This window comes from Callospermophilus lateralis, chromosome 4 (assembly GCF_048772815.1).
Source record: "Callospermophilus lateralis isolate mCalLat2 chromosome 4, mCalLat2.hap1, whole genome shotgun sequence".
NCBI lineage: Eukaryota > Metazoa > Chordata > Mammalia > Rodentia > Sciuridae > Callospermophilus > Callospermophilus lateralis.
The window spans coordinates 120,330,051-120,346,498 of NC_135308.1; the positions used below are offsets into that span (position 1 = coordinate 120,330,051).

The window sequence follows — 16,448 nt, forward strand, 5'->3', positions numbered from 1 at the left end:
CTCCAAATTAATAACGATGACTGTTGTGCAATTTGTATGTTATTGGTTTACAAAGCTCCTTCACTGGCAGTATCCTGTCAGCATGACACTTGGAAGCCCACCTTAATTCAGCACTTGGTGAATCATCTTTACAACTAGATTCTGAAAACAGTAGTACATTTATAAGGGTATATTTCAATTCAGTTTCATTCCCATGTTGATACTGATAAAAGATGAATTTCAGAAAAGAATACACCGTAATACACAAAGGGTCACATGGGTGGAAATATAATACCAAGGTTAAACTAATCCATGCTTCATGAGGCAAAGCTAGTGGAGAATGAAATGCCAGAATGCAAAACAAGACCCCAAACCAAGTTTTATGACATAATAAAGGAGAAAAATCTAGTGATCTGCTTATAACCTTGATGAAGATGCTGGTGAAAAGGTGACATTTTGTAACATTCCCTACATAGGGAATCATCTGATTCAGCAGTTAGACAGGGCCCTGAGAGTTCACCAACAATGTTTGTGTATTTCTGTTCAGGTTGGGGTTGGAGGTTGGTGACAAAGGTAAGGAAGTGGATGGAGGCATGCATTTTTAAGGATGTGCAGCCAAGGGATAGTCTTAATGATGCTTGTATTCAGCTCCCTGCCCTGTGCTCCCCATAGCCCACATCATTCCCTGTCTGCTCTCAACAGGTAGAGAGCATGGGAAGCACGCAGGAGATTCCAGTAGGGCCGTGCAGTGAACCTCTTCACACAAACCCACCCTTCACTTGGGATTGATGTTGTGGCACAGCTATTATGACAATCCCTAATATGCTTCTTCCCCCAATCCTTTCTGAACTGAGAAAAATAACCTTGGCCCTGGCCATACAGAAGAGTCTTCCACACTCCACCCAAAGAGACACCAACTGGTTAGCAAACTTGGATTGCACATGATTCCATCATCACACATAACATGTTTCTCTAGTGCAAGAGTTTTCTCAGCATATCCCTGGACCAGCAGTAAGTATCACCTGGGAAGATGTTAACAATTCGAGTCCCACAAAATCAGAAACTCTGGGATGAGGCCGGGCAGTCTGTCTCCCTGTATGCCTGATGGTTATGTTTGGGAGCTACTTTTCTTTTGCCACATTTATTTTGTTCATCTGTGACAGAGGCTGGACAGCCTTCAGAAAACAGGCTGGGGAGATTTCTAATGCCTGGTCTTTTGGTAGAGGTGAGGGGTGGGAGGGGTGAAAGTAAACATGCTAGATCACCACCCAGTTTCTGGGAAAAAATGCAAAATTGTAATGTCCAGTGTTGTGTGGCAAGTAACAAGAAAACCTGGCTTTTTCCTCCTTGGGAGATCATGTAAAAGAATAACATCCTGTTTGCTGGAGGAACACTGTAGTCTCACACAGCAGATACCTGTGCAGAGAGAATTCTGTATGAATTCTGGTACTGAAATGAGGCTGTACCTGGAACACATAATTAAAGACTTGTATTTGCTCAGCCCAAAGGTCCTGCCAGATGCTCTATTTTGTGTTAAAAGGGAATAATAAAATCTTACAAACCTAGGTGCACCTGTTTTATATATTCAATTAATGAGGCCTTGTTATCATTCCAAAAGTATGGCAGCTTTTCCTCACGAGGATATTTACAGCATGACAGCTCCAGTGTAATTTCAAAACACTGGGCCCAGATGTAGTTGTAGTCTTGCATTCCACCTACAAACAAGCATATTTAGTTTTTGTTAAGGCCTAAAATTGGAGTGAAGCCAAGTATCACAGACCTTGGGGATGAGTGGATGAGACAGTTGCAGGGGAAATGAACATAAACAGGAAAAGACGAATTTGACATATTGGCATGAAAAATCAAGGATTGACATGACGAGTCATGACTAGGCATCTTAAATATTTCCATATGCAAAACTGGATCAGAGCTGACTAAAGTTCAATTGTGCATCAAAATTAAATGAGGGGTGGAGGAAGGCTCCTTTTTTATTTTTATTTTTAAAAGTTCTATATTATGAAAGGATTCTTCAAATTCCACTTCTTCCTTGAATTACATTTTAAATAGATATAAACTAGAATAGAATTTCGAATATATCTACAAATCATTCATTTGTAAACTCATTTATATGAAGCAAAGAACACTACTTTTAAGGGAATAATGGTCAACATTTACTTAGTGTTCACTATTGCTAGGTACTGTTCAAAGTGCTTTAGGTCAACTCATTGAATCCTTATGACAATTATTACTGCCTTATACAAAGCAGGAGATATAATCCCAGATGTTAGGTCATGTGTCCAGAAATTCCTGCCTGTGGACAGCAGAGACTAGGGTGTAGGCCACCTTGCCCTAGCTCCTGTGCTTTTTTTTTTTTTGGTACTGGGGATTGAACCCAGGGGCACTTTACCACTATATCTGCAGTCCCCCTACCCCAGCTGTTTTTTTTTCCCCCTTAATTTTGAGACAGGACCTCTCACTAAGTTGCTTAGGGTCTCACTAAGTTGCTAAGGTTGGCCTCAAAATTGTGATCCTCCTGCTTTGGCCTCTAAGTCACTGGGAATATAGTTGGGTGCCACAGCACTCAGCCTGAGTCCCATGCTCTTACCTATTATGCCAAGGTGCTTGTGGGGGTCAGAGAAAGAATGCCACTGACTCTCGGGAGGAAAAATACCCAGAGCCCTGTGGCTTCTGGTGCTGCCAGTGCTTACATCATCTTGTTTTTAACCTTCTGAAGACCCTATTTTCAAAGGGTTATTACAATTTTATTTTCTAAGATAAAAATATTTTCATATTTTAATCTCTCTGAATTGAGATATCTTAAATGTCATGCTTGAAAAAATTATGGTTTTAACTGAAAACACTTTATTCCTTTCCTGGTGGTTTATCGTATTTTACAATCAATGTCATCTTGGATTTGATGGAATAACAGTAACTTTAAAGGAAGTAGATTTTAATTTGCTACACTTGATATCTGCACAAGAAAATATGTCTTCTCAATTCCATCAGGATATTTGGGAAGCACTGAAGTAGAAAAACAGTTTGATTTCAAGAAAATGATTAAAAGAGTATATCAGAATACTGATACACACTACTATATATAGGTAGCTGGGCGCAGTGGCACATGCCTATAATCTCAGTGGCTTGGGAGGCTGAGGCAGGAGGATTGTGAGTTCAAAGCCAGTCTCAGCAACTTCGCAAGCCATTAAACAAACTCAGTGAGATCTTGTCTCTAAATAAAATACAAAAAGGGGCCGAGGGTGTGGCTCAGTGACTGAGTGCCTCCGAATTCAATCCCTAGTAGTAATAATAATAATATACTGGACACCTGGTGGTGGCATGTGATTGAATAAATCAAATTATTTCGAGAAAAAAATAATAATAAAAAAATACTAGATATATTGGGCTGGGATTGTGGCTCCATGGTTGAGTGCTTGCTTAGCATGTGTGAGGCACTGGGTTTGATTCACAGCACTGCAAATAAACAAACAAACAAACAAATAAATAAATAAAAATAAAGGTCCATCAATAATTTAAAAAATATGAAAAATACTAGATATCAAGTAATAACTGTGTAGGCCCAGATTCTAGCCAGGAAAAGCCTATCTTATAGATTTTTATATTTCTCTCTGAACTTATTTTCACAAAAAACAAAACAACAAGGAAAAGAGAGAAAAGAAAACAATATTTTTGACTGGATGGATATGTCTCAGGTAGAAAGAATTTAAATGGCAAAACTGGTGTGCTTTAAGGATCCCTAGCAAAGTATTCCCAATTGAAAATGCCAAGCATGGAGAGTGATCAAAGTTCTGGATAAAGCCAGTCATGCTTGGCAACAAAACCTGTAGGAGGGCCAGAAGGCTTTGCTTTCTACTCCAACGCAGCTGGCTTTGCCTTTTTTTTTTTTTTTTTTGAGAAGGATACACAGCTCATACATACATACTTGGGAAATTTCCAATAGTAACTATTGGGTTTTTAGCTGATTTCCTATACATTTGAATTTGTCTTCAGTTATAGATAGTGAACATTAAGGACGACTCTGCCATTGAGCAGGAGTGAGGTCCTCTCCTAGCTCTGAAGAGGGAAGAACAAGACTAGAGTGGAGACCTAGGGTGGGAACGGGGGGGGGGGGCCTGTCTTAGCAGGGAGAGTTTGGGGTGTTGTGGTATCTAGCTGGACCTTCCGGCTGCATGCCCTCAATCATCGTCTATGCTCATTTACATTATTTGGAAAGCTGTCAACGAGCTGTCCAGACACAAAGTACTAGCTTGTGCAAGATTACTGGCAGCCTGTGCATCTATCGTGATAATTTGTGAAGGCACCTTTGTGAAGGCCTGTGTGCAGAAGTGCAGCTCGAGGGCCAGGCTGGCCAGGCTGGAAGGGAATACTTTCCAGTTCCAGCTCACTGTATTCCCTCTGGCCTTCTGCCCTTTGTCCCTCCTAATATTTTTCAGTTCTCATACTAGTGTGAGTTCCCAGATACTCCTGGGCTTCTGTTTACAGTACTCCTTCTTGCAAGAATATCTTCCTTCCATGTTCCCCACATGGTAATCTCCCTCCCTTCCTTCTTGCCATCCTATTCCAAGGGTGGAAACTGGAGGACCCTGTCTTCTGTGTCCTGCCTGAAAAGCCCTTTTATTGAGCCTGCAAAGTAGCTTTCTAAGAAGGGTACTTCTTCCTGATATCCAGCTTTTCATAACCTGGAATGTCTAGCCATATTGGTTCTCCACTACTGCATGGCAATAATAAGCTGGATCTAAGTATCAGTTGTCCCTGTGAGATAGGACATAAGCATTGCAATTCTCTAAGGTCTTCACAATTTCCCTACTGTCTTTTGTGTAGCTATTGTGTATCTACTGGTTTGTATATCCCTATGGTACACAGGTATCTTTTCTAAATCTTCATTCTTATTCTAATTACACAATCACAATTACTTATTTGCCTTAACCTTGAGGGTAAGATCTGCTGTGTCTTGTTCATCTTTCTTGGCACAGTTCTGGCTCAGAGCATGCAGATATTGAATAAATACCTGAATGAATAAAAAAGGCCATTGGTAGTGAAGGACATGTCTGAGCATCTCTCACCTCCACTGCTTCTGTGGTATTAGCTAATGGAGAGAAGATTGAGAGACACAAACCAGCTGGTGCTCTTGGGTGATGACAATAAGGAGAATGGAAGAAATGAAGAGAAACTCACCTTGGAGTGGATACCAAGAGTAACCATTTGTAACTCCATTAGGAAAGTTCATTTTATTTTTACACTGATCTCCTTTAGTCATGTTGGGATTTCTTGAAGCATAGGTATGTGCAAGATGTTGAAAAACATCATCATCAGGAGTTAAGCTTCGGGAGAGCAATGTTCCAGTTGCTGCATTTGAAAGACACATCAAGACCTTTCAATTAACTTATAGTAAGATGTTAGCAAATACATAATCACGTTGCACATAAATGCTCTCATTTCCATGGAGAGATCCACCCATTTCCATGAATGCTCCCTCTATTCTTTTTTCCACTTTTTAATAAACAAATACAAGGTGATATCTCACGAAATAAGTCAGATACATATCCAGATTTCTCCTAAATCAGCTTAAAAATTAGACATCCTCTTGGTACTCTTGCTGATTTTTGCCCTTAGAATCCTTAGGTATTCAGGGGGTTGAAGGAAGCCAGTAATATTTTAAGTCCTTGAGTTTTAAAAGGAGTCAGCAATTACCATTCATATGATTAGCAAAGAAATGTAATTTGCTCTAGTTTTATTTTGTTTTAGCCATGTAGCCTCTTGTGAGGTGATCTAAGTCTGATTTTACTATTTCACTCATGAATATCATACTACTGGCTTCAGTTCAGCCACACTGCACATCCACTGCTTGAGAATTTACAGGAAGGATGGCTTAGGGTTGGGAAATTAAAGCTCCTTCCAACCCAGCCAGAGATGTTAAGCAATAGGAGACGAGTTCCTTCTCACATAGAGGCACTACATTTGTAGCTCTGCTCTGCACTTAGAAAGCCAGAGTGGATCCCACATTTGCTTACCTTGAACACCATTATCAAATGGGTAACTGGCCACCAATGCACCACCATGGAGGTTTGCAGAGAGGACAAATGTCTCCGATTTCAGCCACTTCATGACTGCCAGAGTTTCAGGCTGCCTTGATACATTATTATATTCAAAGGCATCAGGGAAATTTCTATTCAGGTCATACTGGTTATAATTTTCCCTTTAAAAGAAAGAACTTTTTAGGGCTCATTGATGTTGTTACAAGGGAAAAGATTCTTGCAGTGCAAAGACCTTTGGATTAGGCTCCAGGTGTTTCCCAAATGTGGTAGATGGCAGCCTTGGTGCCTCCAACAAACCACACACATTTACACCCTATGTGGTCTCCTCCTCCTGTCTGACCTGCTCTTACCAATAAAACATTAGCTATTATAACCTAAGCAGAAGCTTTTGGTAAGTCTTTGCATTCTGGGACTTTTGCCCTTAGAACATTTTCTTTTGGAGCCTGAGACTCCAGTGGGAGATACATGGAGAGTCCACATGGAGAAATGAAGAGCCCAGGGGACAGCCAGAATGAGGTGAGGCACTTGGACTGGCCATTCCGGCTCTGCTCTGCTCTGCCCAAACTCCTGACTTACAGGGGAAAAAAAAAAAAAGAAGCAATTGTTTCCACTCACCAGTTTAAGAATGGTTCCTTATGTAGCATAAACAACAGTGAGTGAGCTATTTTATATTTATAAAAAGTGGAATGTTTAAATATGCTAAAAAAAACCCCTAAAACTGAAGAGAATCCAGTGGTGAGATTTTATTTTTAGTAAAGCAAAATATTTCTAAATTGCACAAATATAAATGTATGTTAAACATTTGAAAATTTCTAAACCTTCCACGAAAGCTTGAAACAGAAACTGTTTAAACCAGAACTACTATAAGACTCGATTCTTCTTTGTGGTTAGATCACTGACTTAATAAATCAACCACTAATGATTGAGGGCATGTACTACCCCCAGGCAACCGGGAGCTCAATGAACATACCAGACATGATCCCTGCCCTCAGGGAGCTTGCTTTTTAGTGGGGAGAGAGAGATTACACAAGAAATTGGACCCTACAAATTGGGCCATGAAGGTAAAGAGCTGGGTGACCTAAGAGTATAGCAGGGTGCCTAATATATGATACAGGTCAGGGAAGGAGTCTTTGAGGAAATACTATGTCAGCAGCCGGAGGAGGTGAAGAGAGAGTGGAGGTGCCTGACGCCTGTGCCCAGAAAGTACTGGGAGAAGAGGGAGAAGGATCAGAGAGGCAGGAGCCCAGGGCGCAGGGGGCGTGGCCAGTGGAGGTGGCACCGGTATTGGGGATTTCAAGGTTCATCCTGCAAGCAGCAGACAGGAGCTCCAGCACACCAGGGCAGGGTGCTAGCTGTGAGGTGCTGCACTGTCATCTAACTCCTCTTTCCAGGGCCAACAGGTACCTGATAGGAGCCTTTCCGTTTTGTCTTGTTTTAAAATAAAGCTAGACCAGTCCATCTCACCTTCCGTTACTGTAGAAACAGTCAGGCTTTTTGACAGCTTCGAAGCCATCTGGGTTCATTGATGGCATGATGTGTATCCGGGTACTATTGATCAGATTTGTGATTTCAGGGTCTTTCCCATAGCTGGTGACGAGATAGTCAATCAGATGGAGCAGCAGCTCCCTCCCGACGGTCTGTGTGGTGGAAGAGAAAGCGGGTGTCTTAGGTCAGAAGCAACAAGGAGAACCATGCCTGGAGCACAAACCTCTCAGTAGGGGCCTGAACGCATGATACATGGGACCAAAACTAGTCCATAGGACCACTAATTCCTCCAGCACAGGGCAATCAGGCAAGTAGCTATCAATCCCTGGTTGTGCTGCAAAGTATTTGTTACTCAAAATTATTCTGTTGTAAATAATTTACTTTTTATCTTGGGGCTAGGTATTAAACAATAATAATTATTTTTAAAAAGAATTACAGCCAGGTTCAGTAGTGCATACCTGTCATCCCAGCTATTCAGAAGGCTAAGGAAGGAGAATGGCAAGTTCGAGGGCATCCTGGGCAACTTAGCAGGGAGACGATGGCTCATAAAAAACTTTAAAAAAGGGCGGTGGGTGTACCCAACCTACGTGCCCTTCAACAGATGAATGGATAAAGAAAATGTGATATGTATATACAATGGAATATTATTCAGCTGTTAAATGACTTTATGAAATCTGCTGGTAAATGGATGGATCTGGAGACTAACATGCTAAGTGAAATAAACCAATCCCCCCAAACCAAAGGACAAATGTTCTCTCTGATATGCAGATGCTAGGGAGAGTAAGAAGGAGAAACACAAGTTCAGGTGGATTAGACAAAGAGAAATGAAGAGAAGGGAGGGAGGACAGGAATAGGAGAGACAGTGGAATGAATGAGACATAACTTTCCTATGTTAATATATGAATACACCATTAGTGAAACTCCACATCATGTACCACAACATGGAATCCTAATTAGAATAGCTCTATTCCATGTATGTGTAATATGTCAAAATACACTCTACTGTCCTGTATATCTAAAAAGAACAAATAAAAAATAAAACACAGGAGATATTTTTAAAACGAAAGAAAAAAAAGAAAAGAACTCAAGCCAAGAGCTGACAATGAGATTCACCAGCCAAAGTCAAAGAAAGCCAGGATTAAAAGGCTTGGGTTGAGTGCGAATTCAGTTAACAGTAGAACTAGTCATCAGTTCTATTTACAGTCAAAATTTAACCAGTTGTTTTTAGTTTCACTTCAGTTTTATTCTTCTGTTAATAAATTTTAGTAGGATTAAGTTTAAAGATTTAAATATAATCATACTTAGGTCAATTTGAATATGATTACATTTTATACATCTTAAAAGTACCAACTCATAATATAAAATAGAAATATACAAGTGTCTGGGAAATAGTAATAAAGGATATTCTGGGTGAAAGTATTCTGAGAACTTGTTACCTCTTATTTTTCTAGTATTACTTTCTAGTATCTTTTTGTCATTTTTATAAAAACAAAAAAGTCATGATTCTTTCAGGTACAAAAGTGTGTAATCAAAGTATTTTCTGTTTGTCTCAATATACCACAAGAAGTCACAAGTGCTCAACTGGAGAGGGTATATAAAAACCTTGGGAATATGACAAAGAATAATTTTCAGATATTTTGAAAAATGCTGAGGCAAACAGATGAAATTTCAGAGGGAGTTAAAATCTCTTTTTTCGGTTGGTCCATACTTGCTGCCTCTGTAACAGCAGAGTTCAACCAAATATTATTCAAATTAATTCCTCCCAACTTTAATATAAATGCCTCAAACATTCACTCATGTTTTATGTATAAACCTCCTTCCCTTCCCAATTTTAAAACTTTAGAATTAAGCCTTTGACTATGAAACCTTGGAGAGTTCAAATTTTAAGAAAGAATGTGGTGAAAACAGTGTCCCTTAGCTTACCCCGCCTTTCATCCAGCACGCTCACTTCCTTTCTGTGAGAGTATGGACTTCATGAAAGGACCCCCAGTAAGAGCCTGGGAGGCCTGGAGCACACACACTGCGTGGGGAGCCTTTCACTGGTGATGCAGATGGTCGTTAAAGTGGCAATAACCCAGAAGGCAGAAAATAAAGTCTCCATCAGGTTTAGTTCAATTCAGCCAACTTGGAATTTGCCAGATAGATAAAAATGAGTCTAGATCTTCAAAGAATGTTTATAACACAATGGGGAAAATTTGAAGGAACAATCCACAACACCGTTAGTAGGGGGCAAGAGAGAGGGGGGGAAGGCAGACAGGCAGACAGACACAGACAGACAGAAACTTCAGTTCTGGGGTTCCGCAATGGTGTGTTACAGATTTAATTCATTTGCCTGATGGTCTAGCTAATCCTCCTTGGTCAAATATCTGAGCCTACAGATTACATTATCTAACATACAGTCCCTAGCCTCCCACATCTGGGTTCAGCGACCTGCCTGTGTGGCCCCCGCACACCTCACCACTACGCTATCTAATGCCACTCACATAGGTTACAGTTAACCTAACTGGCCACCCCTTCCCCACTCCACCATCTAAGCCTTGAGAGCAAGGATCTGAACCATTTCCCTCTGTATCCTGGTATATCTGGCACATTTCCTGGTGTATCATGAATTTGGTAATTGTTAATTAGTTACTGTTGACAAATCCAGTACAAGGTCAAGATAACCCTGAGAAAGAACTTTTGGAAAACACGAAAACCCACAGTACTTAGGAAGAAGAGATGTTCAAAATGATAGTTATTTTGTTTGAAGGATTTTCAGTACTGAACAAAATTTACAGGGGTGTGGGGGGGGGCTGACATTTCTGCTTATGACAAGAAATCTAAATATCTGGTCACACTGGCTCAGCCTCACCAAAAAGAGATGGAGAAACAGATCACTATTTGAGGAATCTTCTACATGCTAAAAATGAATCTGACACTTCACCGGAATAACCATTAGCTCTGTCTAAATCTAAACAGAAAGAACTATTTAAAGTCATGTGGTATAATTGAGAACAGTTTGCTATCTAGAAAGTGGTGGAAAAAAGTTTTGGAAGAACAAGCTTTTACATTTTTGTTCGAACAAATTTGGCACCTCTATCTCATGGTGACTACACAACCCAGACTTTCTAAGACAGGCACAATTTCAGATATTATGTCTTATAGTCTGCATAAACCATTAAAATACCCTCTAAGTACAAACATTTAGATATACAAATTGTATCACATAAACTGTTTTCTATACTGAGATGTGTAAAAGTCAAATGTGCTTTATTTTTAGGTTGAAAATATGCTCATTATTTATAGGAAATGTTTTTTCTTTCAACCTATATATCTGGATACAATAAAGTATAAACAAGTGTTACTAAATGTAAGATTCTAAATGTGATATGGGTTTTTCAAAAGTCTAAACCCAAATAAACAATCATAGTAAAAACTGACATTTAAGAAACAGAAACTTAAATTCCCAGGGTGCCACCTCCCCACCCCAAGTCAGAATTGTAGTTTAGTTAAACTTAAGAAAAACATCAAATACCTACTCTCACAATAATCAAGATGTGGCCCCAAGGTCAAGGCCACTGGAGCTGGAATCCAAGGTCTGACCTATACTTTACCTGTTGCTGGGTAAGCTTAAAACTCTAGGCACTCAATTCTTAAAACACAGTCATGCCTCACTTCATCATTTCCACTAGAGAAGAATTAGAGAGGTCTTAACCAAACCAGCAAATGCCCAAGTAAAATAGTTTTTTTCTAAAAATAAAAATAACAAAATAAAGGCAATGGGTGGGGAGATAAAAAGCACAGAACAGCACAGAGAGCTTTAGGAAGGAAGGAGGTATGGAGACCCTCCTGGGTGGCTCTCCTGCAACCACACTGAGGCCAAGGATGTTATGTTCCCAGCGTCAGGACATGACCAGAGCTTTAAGTAAAGCTCAATTTTAGATTACTGATTTTAGTGTCCACAAATCGAGACAATAGCCGAATGAGGGGGTGGGGGAAGGCAAGGGGGAGACAGATCTCAACCCCAAACAATCTGAATATCTATGGAATAAGGGAAGAGTAGGACTCCATTCAGTGTGTACTGGCATCGATCCTTCCAATTAGAAAAGTCTAACTAAACTTCAGGTGTGTCATTAGGAGGCTGCATATATTAAACCTAGAATTGGGGTTTCTACAATTCTAAGTTCCAATGTGTATGTAAACCAGGGCCTGGAGGAACTAGAAAAACACCTGCTAGACTTACTAAAATGAGGAAGATGAAATCTCAGAAATGTTCCTCCCATGCTTTTTTATAAAGTGCGGGCACATCAGGGGACAAAGGCTCCTCTGGATGCTTTGTCTGTAAGCTCCCAGGGGTGACTCCTCTGTAGTCAGGAGAAGCAGGCAGGAAGTTGGAAGACAAAAGGTTCCAAGATAGGCAACTGGGATAATCTCTTTCAGTGTTGCTCCTTCTAAAAGCTTGTTACTGTTTTGTATGATCAATAAGCCAAAGTGTTCTCATTAAATGATTTTGGAACAACTGAGTATCCATCCAAACAAAATTAGTTTGAGGGAGACCAAAGATCTATATACAACAACTAAAACAATAAAATCAGAACATTCCAAAGACAGTTAAAAAGGCAGATCCACTGGATAAGGCTTAATGCTCAGGCTCCAGATTCAGATGGTTTTGTGGTAAAACCCAAACCTGGATCACTTAGAGCCTTGCTAAATTGCCAGGCTGGCCTCAAACTTGCCTCTTCCTGCCTCAGCCTCCTGAGTAGCTGGGGCTTTGGGCCTGTACCACTGTGTCCACAATAACATCTTTTCTTTCTTTCTTTCTTTTTTTTTTTTTTTTAAAGTTACTGCCGTGCCTTTAGTTTTTTAAAAAAATAGATCAGAACTGGGCATGGTCATGTGCAGTTGTAATCCCAGTTACTGGGAGGCTGAGGCAGGAGGATAGAGAGCTTGAGGCCAGCCTGGGCAACTAGTGAGACCCTATCCCAAAATAAAAATGAAAAGGTCTGGGAATGTAGTCCAGTGGTACAGCATCCCTGGGTTCAATCTCCAGTACTATTTTTTTTTTTTAAGTTTTAATCTTTATTTTAAAAACAAAATAACCAGGTGAGGTAGAAGGAGACATTTTCCAACACTGTTCATATACACTCAAATTGTAGGTTCTTCATGGTTTATTCTGAATTGCAAAAATTCTCTCTGTGCTTTCTTTTTTTTTTTTTTTTTTTAAAGAGAGAGTGAGAGAGGAGAGAGAGAGAGAGAGAATTTTTTGATATTTATTTTTTAGTTATCGGCGGACACAACATCTTTGTTTGTACGTGGTGCTGAGAATCGAACCCGGCCGCACGCATGCCAGGCGAGCGCGCTACCACTTGAGCCACATCCCCAGCCCCTCTCTGTGCTTTCCTTTCCTCAATCCTGGCTGCCATAATCAGACAGAGAGTTCAAGTTCAAGTTGCTTTTTTTTTTTTTCTTGGATATGTAGTAGAAAACTTAACAGATTATTTTTAATAAGGAAAAGACCTAATTCTAAAATAGGGTGTAAAGAGGTGGAGATTCATGGGGGGAAATGGCCAAACTGGGTACTCCTGATGCTTCTGCTCACTGTCACGGAGTCACCATATCAAGTGGTAACAACACACACCCACATACATGCACTCAGGAGAGAGAAAACATTTCAAAAATAATGTGGCCAATCTTGTACATCATGCCCCTCAGTATATATGTACCTCCTATAGGGACTGTCCACATCAGGTCCATAATCTCCCAGAAGATCCAAAGATCCTGAGGTTGGAGGTCAAAGTTTGTACCAATATAACAAGGAATACCTCCAGAGAAGGTTAAGGATCACTGCCCTAAAATACTAACTACATTACTTTTTCTTCTTCTCTTTTCTCTTTTCAGTGCTGGAGATTGAACCCAGGGCGGTGAACAGTTAGGCAAATGCTCTACCACTGAGTTATACCCCAGCCCCTTATCTTGCTTTTCTTTTTTTTCTTTGTCACCAGGGATCAAACCCAGGGGTGCTTAACTACTGAGCCACATCCACAGTTCTTTTTATATTTTATTAGAGACAAGATCTCTCTGAGTTGCTTAGGGCCTCACTAAATTGCTGAGGCTGGCTTTGAACTTGTGATCCTCTTTTCTCAGCCTCCCTAGCTGCTGAGATTACAGGAGTGTACCACTTGGCCCAGCTACATTGCTTTTTAATAAGATAGAAAAACAGAGAATGCTTTCAGTGCCAAAAGATTTAAGTAAGGAACAAGGTGGTGGTTAAACCCTGTGCCAAGTGACTTTTTTGCTCCTAGGTTAGGCCATTGCTTTTTCTAACTCCCAGTGGCACCAGGATGGCTGACTATTGAAGTCTTCAAGTTAAAAATAATAACTTTCTTAGCAGCCCCATGGAGCCCACAGATGCTTCTACCAGCTGGGACATGAAAGGGGTTTACATGTTTCAGATCCTCACCTCAAAACACACCAAGACTTTTTCCTCTGCCTAATCTCAGTCCTCACTATTCCTTAAATAAGCAGGGTGAACTAGAGAGACTTGACATTATGGACACACTAACTACACCAGAAAATTGGGAAACTGCATGGAAAGAATAGCCAATTAGTGTGTGTGGGGGGGCAATGTTTCTTCTTATCTTTGGAAGTTTCAGTTCTGAGGGTTAATTTCTGAGTTGCAGACTGCAACTCCTGAAGCACCAGGAATTCAGTAAATAAACTACTGAAGGCAAAGAGTGCCATCTGTCTCTTATTAAAAATGGATTCCAAGGGACCTTGATCAATAGACTGGGCAGCAAAAGGGAAAGAGGTCTGGGCTACTCTAATAGTTGTTTTATTAAAAGCAACTTTGGTTGGACTCCCAGCAATCTCAAATTTTTTTTTTTTTTTTTTTTTTTAAAGAAACAGTGCATTATGTTTAGAAAGCCACAGATGGATCTAACTTCACTGGCCCCCAAGATACCTACTCTTTTCCGAGAGGCAGATGTTTGCATCTTTGCTCTGGCTGCAAGAAAAGTACCTTCTCTAAGCTGGGCAGGTTGGTCAGCATGCCTGGCAAGGGCAGGCTGTGTGCATCATGAAGGGTGGAGCCAGTTCCCCAGGAGCCTGGGCTCGGGGAGGGTGAAGCCAGGTCAGGAAGCTTAGCACTGATGACAGCAAGCCACCCAGGCTATTGCAAATCATAGTGTTCCAACAAGTGAGCAGGTTGTACTTATTGGAATATGCATTTACACTGACATTCTTTTAAATTACATGTTTTATAATGCATTCTGCACATTCCTGTGCATTTTTTTTTTTATGGTGATGTCAGGAAACTACCTTTCTACACTTGACTGCCCAGTCTTATTGAATCCTGGTAAGCGGAAAATACTGCAGTTGTCATGTTCTCAAAAGTCTAAGGAAGTAAGGTGAGAAAGGAGATGAACATCTTCAACTGTGTGCCAGATGGCTGGGCAGGTAAGAGTGGCAAAATGATATTTTGTGAAACAAAAAGAATTTATTTCTTCTAACTTGAAAAAGAGTCAGACGCTATGAAGGCATTCAACAGTATTTGTGGAATGATGGGTCTGAGAGAACCCTAAGTGAGGCTACCTCAAAGTGAACATTGAAACCATTGAGTAGGCCAGGGGTAGTGGTGCAGTCCTGTAATCCAAGGCTGAGGCAGGAGGTTCGCAAGTTCAAGACCAGCCTCAGCAACTTAGCAAGGCCATTAGCAACTTAGCAAGACCCTGTCTCAAAATGAAAAAGTAAAAAGGGCTGGGATATAGGTCAGTGATTAAGCACCCCTGGGTTCAATCCAAGAAAGAAAGAAGGGAAGGAAGGGAGGGAGAGAAAGAAAATACTGAGTATTGGATTAAGAGCCACAAAAGTATTCAAAAGCCAGATGTTAGGAATCTGGATAGCTATTTGGAATTTTCTGATTGTTCTGAGTTCAAATAAATAGAGCTCCTTTGCTGGGTGACCTTTATGCTGACTTGGATGGGGGCACAATCAACCTGGGAAGGATGGAAGGCCTTGGCTGGGAGGAGTTGAGAGCTAGAGCACTGTTTGCAGCTTCAAGAACAAAAACAGATCAGGTTACTCTCACAGGGCACCAGGTATATGATCAAATGGCTGTGCTGCTGCTGGACCCTGATTCCTTCAGAAGGTCTCACAGAAAGACCTTGCAGGGCCTTACTTCTTTGTCGCAATATGTGAGTTTTCTTTATGTTTCCTCGTTAGCATTTACATGGAGCTCAAGAGACCTGAGGGGAAGTGTGTCTGGTGACTTTGCAGAAATTCACGCCATGTCCATACCTCATCTCCATGCATATTTCCTACGTATTTGAATTCTGGAATCCCAACTCTGTGTTCCTTAGGAAACCGTCCCACGACAAGAACCCATAGGTTTCTACCTTTATTGGGAAGAAAAAAGAGAAAAGTAAGTTCATCTCTTAAAATGACAAATGAACTCTGGGAGAATGAGAATAGACCAGCGATGCTGTTTTTCCCACCTTACTTTTAACATTTCATGGTGACTTCAGTTCATATAACTAACATTTAAGTGCTTAAAATGTTCTTGTTTATTGCCAGAATTTAGGGAAACCCTTTCAATTCAATACAAATATTTATTATTCTAGGACGTGATTTTTAGAAATTGAACACTTATTAGGTTACATAGATCTTACTTTTCTAAAATGTTTATATACCTCACTTTAAGAACCTGAAGCCTCATAGAAACAATCTTGGGAAGGCACACAATTTAACAAAGTTAAATTACAGTTGATGGTTGACTGGAAGGGGGCCATAACTTGGAGCACAAACAAAATGAAAAAAGCAACAGTAATAAAACATGTAACTCAGGAGGGAGATTGTTTTTAAAGTAAGAAATCCCGAATCCTGTATTCAAATGTGAAAGTGACAAGCCCCCTGTGGCTGTGTTTTTGATGTGCATGAGTTCTGCAAAGTAAATTA

At 40.4% G+C, this 16,448-nt stretch overlaps 1 protein-coding gene across 4 annotated transcripts in view; it reads right to left on the reverse strand.

The window, feature by feature from the left end:
- The window catches only part of Cpm (carboxypeptidase M), a 68,307-nt gene that overhangs the window by 16,776 nt on the left and 35,083 nt on the right, over positions 1–16,448 (reverse strand). For 3 of the 4 annotated variants that reach the window (XR_013091135.1, XM_076853091.1, XM_076853090.1), the window contains exons 2-6: positions 15,792–15,889; positions 7,497–7,669; positions 6,009–6,193; positions 5,173–5,343; positions 1,542–1,694 (exon numbers count right to left, since the gene is read on the reverse strand). Coding sequence is in view for 3 of the 4 variants with exons in the window: in XM_076853091.1 (XP_076709206.1) it covers positions 1,542–1,694; positions 5,173–5,343; positions 6,009–6,193; positions 7,497–7,669; positions 15,792–15,889 (780 nt within the window). In the remaining variant the exon portion in view is untranslated. The remainder of the gene's footprint in view (positions 1–1,541; positions 1,695–5,172; positions 5,344–6,008; positions 6,194–7,496; positions 7,670–15,791; positions 15,890–16,448) is intronic. The other variant, XM_076853092.1, reaches the window with a different exon arrangement.